The 7631-nt window shown below is 42.4% G+C and overlaps 1 protein-coding gene across 2 annotated transcripts in view; it reads right to left on the reverse strand.

The window, feature by feature from the left end:
- Nucleotides 1-7131, reverse strand: part of LOC148008436 (uncharacterized) — a 50723-nt gene extending 43592 nt beyond the window's left edge. For both annotated transcript variants that reach the window (XM_087674215.1, XM_087674214.1), the window contains exons 1-4: nucleotides 6525-7131; nucleotides 5999-6118; nucleotides 4814-5059; nucleotides 2318-2425 (exon numbers count right to left, since the gene is read on the reverse strand). In XM_087674215.1, the coding sequence (XP_087530341.1) occupies nucleotides 2318-2425; nucleotides 4814-5059; nucleotides 5999-6118; nucleotides 6525-7097 (1047 nt within the window). In that variant the 5' untranslated portion in view covers nucleotides 7098-7131. The remainder of the gene's footprint in view (nucleotides 1-2317; nucleotides 2426-4813; nucleotides 5060-5998; nucleotides 6119-6524) is intronic.
- Nucleotides 7132-7631: the final 500 nt, after the last annotated feature.

A 7631-nucleotide genomic window follows, 5' to 3' on the forward strand; every position in this document is an offset into this window, starting at 1 on the left:
CAATGGGGCTACGCCTTCCGCTCCTGCTTCATCTCCTCCTTCAGCACCCGTTGTTGCTACTGGACATGTGGTTCGAGTATAGCCTCAGTAGCCCATCTCTTTCACTACCCCTGAGAGACTGGTTGATCGGTCTACAAGTTCCGATCCCATTGCAATTCATGCATCTATCTCACCTTCCTTCCCACCTCATCAAGCATTCCCTTGGCAGAGCCCTACTACTGGACGTACGCGATGGTGGCCACCTTCTTAGACTAGCATGTCTCTCGGTCCTTTCGGATACCCTAGGTCAGTCTAGCATTCATTTTTCGCACTCTTAGAGTTGGACCCATAGGATTCATTGTCCTTAGCTTTTCCATTCTTTTGTCTTCCACTGTATCTACTCACACACATACATATTCATTGCATTTATTTTGAGTTAGATTTTCTTTCTGTTATGTTTTGCTTTGGAGCATCTCACCACTGATCTCTGTGTTTCCAGATTCTCATCTCTTTTGTAGGGTTTTGTCTTTTAGTGTAGGGCTAACTTGCAAATTGATTTGGTTCTACCTGGGCTAGGGACATGGGGATGTACACCGTTCCTTTCATGGTTTCATCATCCTAGGAGTGCTTGCTCTTCTTCCAGCATGGCGGTTTCCCCTCTCGAGGCAAATCATGCAGCATCTCTCTTGATGCTATCATGGTGGTGACTTCTACCTTGCTCTTTTAGCGGGGTGCTTCATCCACTTCATCTTCTTTCGTTCCTTATGGTTCTCGACACCATACGAAAACCGACATCAAGCTCCTCTTCCTTCTTCGACATCTACATCAAGGTTGAGAGGGGGTTCCTACCCTTCTTGGTATTCTACAGCCTTCAGCACTTTTTCTTCGACATCAGCTTCTCCCCCCTTGTTGTACCTTACCCTTTGCATTACATGATTTCATCATCTTTGTACTAGGGCGCTTAGGTAAGTGAACAATTTCCCCATGAGGAACATTGTCCAAGTGGCACCTGCTACATGAGCATTCTTCAACATGTAGCATGCTTTGCATCTCATTGTGCAGAGCACCACTTGAGCGGATCCTAAGTTGTTTCTCCACCGGCAGCGGCAGATGTCACCACACCACCATCCTCCTTCATCACATGGATACCTCATCACCTATTTTTCCTCATCATCGACACCTTGAGTGGATGGGTTAGCTTGTTCTTTTTTGTGATGTGTTGGGTGTACCCTCCCTACTCCCGTCTTTTGGGTCACTATTACTCAATCGGCCGCATCCCATAAATTTTACCTCGCTTCTGTCTCTTTGTGTTTCTGTCGTGATCATACACTTTGTGTGTCCTCAATGCAAACCCTAGCAGTTTTCTTCACAACTTGACCTAGATCTACAAATGGAACACATGCAGAATTATTGGAGTTTCATGAAGCCTTGAAATTTCACTAATGTGATTGCTAGGCTTTATGTACATTTTGCTTTAGATAGGATCAGGTTAATAAACACTACAAGGCATTTCCAATCTCTGACTGCCAAAATATAGTTCATGTATTGATGAACGTGATATGGAAAGACTTGAAAATTCCTCATGACTCACCTCGTACAAACACTAATCTAGATTACATCATCTCACCTTCCATAAGTTTCAATGATAATGTGATTATATATCAAGCTTGGAAAACATAAAAATTCCATTATGGCCAGTCTATGAGACATAGTCCTGGTATATCATTCGACCTTACTGAATTTCATAACCCAATGATATATTAGCCTTCGTAAGAGAACTTGTCCCTCCCACTTTTATGCTGTGGACCACAACATACAAGAGACTGACTTTATTTTTGCCCAAACTGAGATAAAAAGCACATGACAATCAGTTTACCCTCCACTTTGCATAAAGCAGCAACCAGGCTTTTCACTACTAGGTACCAGTGTTTCCTCCTCCACAAGCAACTTCAGTTTTGTTTCTTTTATTCATATTTAGGATGATCAGGCTGTTTTGAGCAGGCCTGCCTGCATAGTGTACTTCCATAACCACCGTTTTTTGTTCACTGGTTGTTCTGCGTTACTTGACTCTGAAACTTTGTGGAGTGCCTGAAATATAGACCAACTCCACATGCATTGACATGCCATTTTGCAGACGCCAGCAATCATTCCTTCCTTTTGAAACCAATCTCTCAACTCCCCCCTTATTCCTATGATGGTATGTGTAAATTTGGCACCACAATCTGTGGTAAAAGATACTGAGCAATAAGGAGGACGTGCCATGAGATTAACACATCATGAGCATATTAGTATTCTATGCATAATTTTTCTATTAATCTCGAAGATTTCTCTTTTTTACCGTCTTAGACAACTGCTTTGATATATTGTCACCAGCTCTGATTGCACGTAGCTCCAATATCACATTGAATATTGTCAAGAGTGGATGTTGTAATTGCAGGTGCATCATCTACAGACCAAACGAATCAATCAACTTTTTGTAGAAACCATTTCTACATGCACTCAGTGAAAAATCCAGGCAAAATGTCAACCTTTCTAAACACCATTCCTATATGTGCTCAATTAAAAATTAAGTGAAATAAATGTCAACAATTGATATTTATATGAATGTTTTCTCATACTTCAGCTGTTTTGGGGAGAATCACATTCTAATTTTACTGAAAGGGCATGGCCCTCCAACTACTACACTTAGGTACAGAATGCCAAAACTCCTTCCATGGAAAATATCATAATACCTTTACGACCATTCAAATGGCACCATCTATGGCCATGCTTAAGGCCCACAAAGCTGGCTGATTAGGTACCCATGCGGACACTTTTTGGCATGGTTCCTTTCCCATATGTAGCCCGAAAGATTTTTTCTCCTGATTCTTCCTACTCATTTGACTATTGCTGCTACTTATGTCAATGGCCTGCCACTAATTTAACTATTGCTACTGCTAGTGTCAATGGCCATCTACTTGCATGACTAATGCTAAAACTAATGTAAATAATCAAATGAAACATGGCAAGGATTTCCATGATAGGTAATTATAACTATAAATCAGACTTGATCATTAACACATGGATTGAAGGAATAGATATGTACAGTACAGACACAAGAACAAGGCCTTAAGATAAACAGGCCCATCCCCTTACAGGAAAGAGACATGTATGACTAATGCTAAAACTAATGTAAATAGTCAAATGAGACATGGTGAGTATTTCCATGAAAGGTAATTATAACTATGAATCAGACTTGATCATTAACACATGGATTGAAGGAATAGATAAGTACAGTACAGACACAAGAACAAGGCCTTAAGATAAACAGGCCCATCCCCTCACAGGAAAGAGACAACCCCTCACGTTTCTTAATCAAGAAGTTGGGCAGAACGCTACCAAAATTCTCAATAAATCTGGTAGTTAGCTAACAGCTCTGCCTTAACCAAGTTGACATTCCATAACAGACGTCCAGAATCCCAGATTCTGAAACATATCAATTCAGGCTTGCCTGATGGAAAAGGAAGCCTGGACAGACTCACTAGATGAAAGTAATGCTCAAGACACCTGAGAGATAATGAGCATTCAATATTGAGAATTAAGGACTCACCGACTTCAGTAGTGCATAACAAATGGAAGTCGGATTGTGTACTAGATGAAGTAAAAGTGAGAATTGATCAAGTAAATGCACACACTAATGTGCATCATTAGTAAACGCATCAAAATGATGCAAAAAATTTGAAATTAAAAGAGCTTAAATGACTACAAAAATAGCAAAGCTGATGTAAAATATCTAGAAAAGGGAGAGGAATAGTTGTAGTTGACTGCTGTAGACAGCACCAAGCTCCTTGAGATGCACACAAGCAAAGGATGATAAGCAGTTCCAAAATCTTTGCCTATTATTGAATATGCTTTGTCATAGGTGACCTGAGCACAGGTGCAGCAAATGCAGGAAGAGTGCACTAATTGATAGGCGCAGTTGAGAGTAGCTCAATTATGTAAAACAATGAAGACGATAGATTTAACCAAGACCGGCACATGCAGAATGAAAGAGAAAGGCCAAGTCACGAAAAAGGGTAAATTCCAGAGTGGCCCACTTTCCGAGGGAGAAACAAAAACCTTTATGGTCTATTTACAACTAAGAGAATACGCCTTGAAAAGTTGAACCCTTTAAAATTATAAGGCTCCTGGAGTTTCCCCACGTTCTGTGTCAAGCTACTGTTGCTCTTGAGCAAACATCAAAACAGTCAAAGCAATCAAATTAGCAAGGTTTGAAATATGTCAATTGGAAGAGCTGACCCACTATCACTAATAGCTGAATTAGTGGTTGGTTTTGGAAGAAATACGTATGCTACTTGGGGAGGTGCGTCATAGTGAGTGCTCTTGGCTCTGGTCTATGCCAACTCTCAAGTCCCATACTACTTGTAGCCTGTGTAACATTGTAAAGGCAGGCCTCATGGAAAGTGTGTTTAAGAGGGGGCAGGAATGCTTTGTGTTTGGCACCTCTTGGGTGTACTTTTTACTTCATTTTCTTGGAATCAAGTATTGGTGCTTAGGAGGTGCAGATTCCTTGCGGCATGTAGTGCTCAGTGGCCTACGTTCCACTCCAGATAGATGCGGCAGCAACTGCACCTAACATTGGGCACACTTTACTAGCCATTGAAAAAGCCCATCACTAACCAAAAGGCCTTTACTACGGTTATTCTTGTTCTGAGCCTCTATGTTTTTTACTTGTTCTTTTTCACTTTCTGTTATTAGACATAGTAACTACAAGCACTGTCATGTCTTTAGTCTCATAGATCTTGTGGACTTTACATTGTAAAATTCAGACCACGTCTTTGTAAGAAGTGATTACCTTTCTATCTTGTGAAACTGTTTCATGCAAGAGGCAAGATAAGGCTTGAGGGCATAATTCTAGAAGCCTTTTCTGGATGAGGTTGAAATCTTCTGTATCAATATGGGAGTAATAACCACTGTAGGGCTGATTTACTACCCATTCTCCTTCAAACTTGCGTCTTATGGAATGCCAATAAAAAGTACCCCATCCATCTTGTGAATCCTTGCAAAATGATCCATGGAAACAGTCCCCATTCTTATATAACTGGTAGAAGGCCACAACATGACAAGTCACAAAGGTTCAGGTCAGTGATGTATGTTAGTATCATGCCCATAATCCATTGAGCACAGAAGATTACAACGCTTTGACATGAAACCAGCACATGCCACATTTTGGCAAGGCAGAGTTGAAACATTCCGATTTATTTTGAAGAATTTGGCATTTTAGTATCTGAAACCATTATGCACACCAGAAGATGACAATAAGACATGATGGAAGCCAAGACACAAAACAGACCACTTGATGAGGTCAGTTTGCAAACATCTGTAATTATATACTTCATCCCTCAGGCAGACACAGTGATTAAAGAAACTCTAGAGGCACTTCACCACAAAAAATCCCCAGGAAATCCCCACTGAATATGGATTTCCATGTGTAATGATTCCAAGCCTGCAAGCAATATCTGAGAAGCTACTACATGACAATTCTGATGTATACAAGGAGGAACAGCAACCATGAAAATGATCCCGATAATCGAGTCACATGCCTGCCTTAAGTTGAAGGCTATAAGACTAGGAGCAAAAGCATAATAGCATTTCCTGGTTCAACTGTGAATACAGTTCGTACTTCACAAAATAAGACTAGGAGCAAAAGCATGATAGCATTTGCTGGTTCAGCTGTGAATTCGGTTCATACTTCAAAAAATAGACTTGTAAGATGACCTGATTATATTTAGTACAAAGCCAAGATTTTAATTGATGATATTGCAGAAGAGAAGCTAGAATGCATATTTTCATGCATGAGTATGTATTCGTGACTTCATAAATGCATTAAGGTGCATGTAACCTAGAAAAAGTCCTAACAAATGCCCAAAACTTATGGCCAAGTATGGTGTTTAGTGTAATTCTCGTGCCATTTTTTTCTGGACTGCCTAAGACTTCATGCAGGCCCAGAATGAGATTGGTAGACAAGGAGATAGCGTACATGGAAACCAATGCCATGTCTTCGGCCTCTTGACCAGTCACCAACATAGAACGAACCATCCTGGTACCTCATCCAGCCACAGCCCCAACGTTGATTACTGCGCAGTTCTCCTCTGTATTCCTAAAGTACACGATGAGAAAGCATAAGCATTAATTAAGACCATCCTCTTAGACACTTTCTGTCTAGCAGCTCATTTAATCAAACTACAGTGGCATGGCACACACGAAGAGCCTTTTTCACCAATTAGGTGCAAATGTGTTTGATGTGCTGAAGCCTTCGCACAAACATGACTGTCCCTACATGCCAACAGCTTTTGACCCTAAGATAGAGATAATCAATACGTCTTGCTAATCCATGTAAGGAAACACGCTTTCTGTGAAACATCTGATCACATTGAATCCGCCACCTCACTAACCTCGTAGAATGAGAACAGCGCTACTTATGTGGATACATGAATTGTGTGGATTCTTCGCCACTGTAAATTGTCATGGATTTAGTCCTTGTGGACTTGAATGAGTCCAATTACCTCGCCATTAGTGTAAAATATGATGCCCTTTCCTGTCTTGCTACCATAAGCCCACTGTCCATCATAGAGCAAGTGCATTTTCTTAAGGGAAGAGAGCGGAATATAATGCTGTCCATGACCATGAGGCAGGCCTCCAACTACATCCCCAACGTAGTGTCCTCCTGAGCTTCCCTCCAGGATGAACCGCCCCTGCTCGTCGCGGAATCGAGAGCGCAAGGCGATGTGGGGCGGCAGTCGATCGCGCAGACCTGACTGGGTCCCTCTATTGTGGCAGTGGAGGGCACGCTGCACTCTGACTAGGGAAGGGGGGTGGATGTCCGGATGGAATGCAGAAGGGGGGTTGATGAGCACGAGTCTGCGGCGGTGGCTGCCGGGCTTTCCGGGGGCGGCGACGCCGGCATTGCGGGGGGAGGTGGGGCTTTTCTTGTTGGAGGAGGAGGAGGAGGAGGAATGGGGGGAGGAAGCCAGAGAGACAGCAGAAGCACGTGCTGTGGAGAGGGAGTCGTCATCGACGGAGTGGTGATGAGGGGATTCCTTCTTGTCGTCGACGGAGTGATGATGATGATGAGCCATGGCTGGCTGGCTGACTGACTCTCGTGTCGTGTGTGTCGGGACTCGGGCCAAGCCTGCAATTTTCGTGTGTGGCCTTTCAGCTTGCCTCTGAATTTTTTGAATCGTGATCCCAAAGGTTCCGCATCTTGGTCCTTGGCTCCCATTTTCGCGGGGAATGTTACCACTGCATGAAATCCGTATCGAACTACAATCGGCAATTATACATGGTGGGCCATGTAAGGCTGGTTACCCACCCATATTGCTCGCCCAATATGCTGAGATGGGCATCGGCACTTGTTCGTTATCTCAGTTTTGGTGGGCATAGACACTTGTTCGCTATCTACTTACATACTGGCCCATTGACACTTTTTCTAGCCAATAATTGTCCAGCCACCATCTGTCTACAAATGTTTACACACCACCCACGACCCACCACCTGTCCACTAGACACGTCCCAAATTAAACCCTCAAATCACATATTAATGAATTAACACTATGGATGTACATTAGGTAATCTCATATTAGTGGCATTATGATTAATGTTAACTAGCGTTC

This window comes from Lygodium microphyllum, unplaced genomic scaffold (assembly GCF_053477565.2).
Source record: "Lygodium microphyllum isolate KBCC unplaced genomic scaffold, Lygodium_microphyllum_v1.1.10 scaffold_133, whole genome shotgun sequence".
NCBI classification, from domain to species: Eukaryota; Viridiplantae; Streptophyta; class Polypodiopsida; order Schizaeales; family Lygodiaceae; genus Lygodium; species Lygodium microphyllum.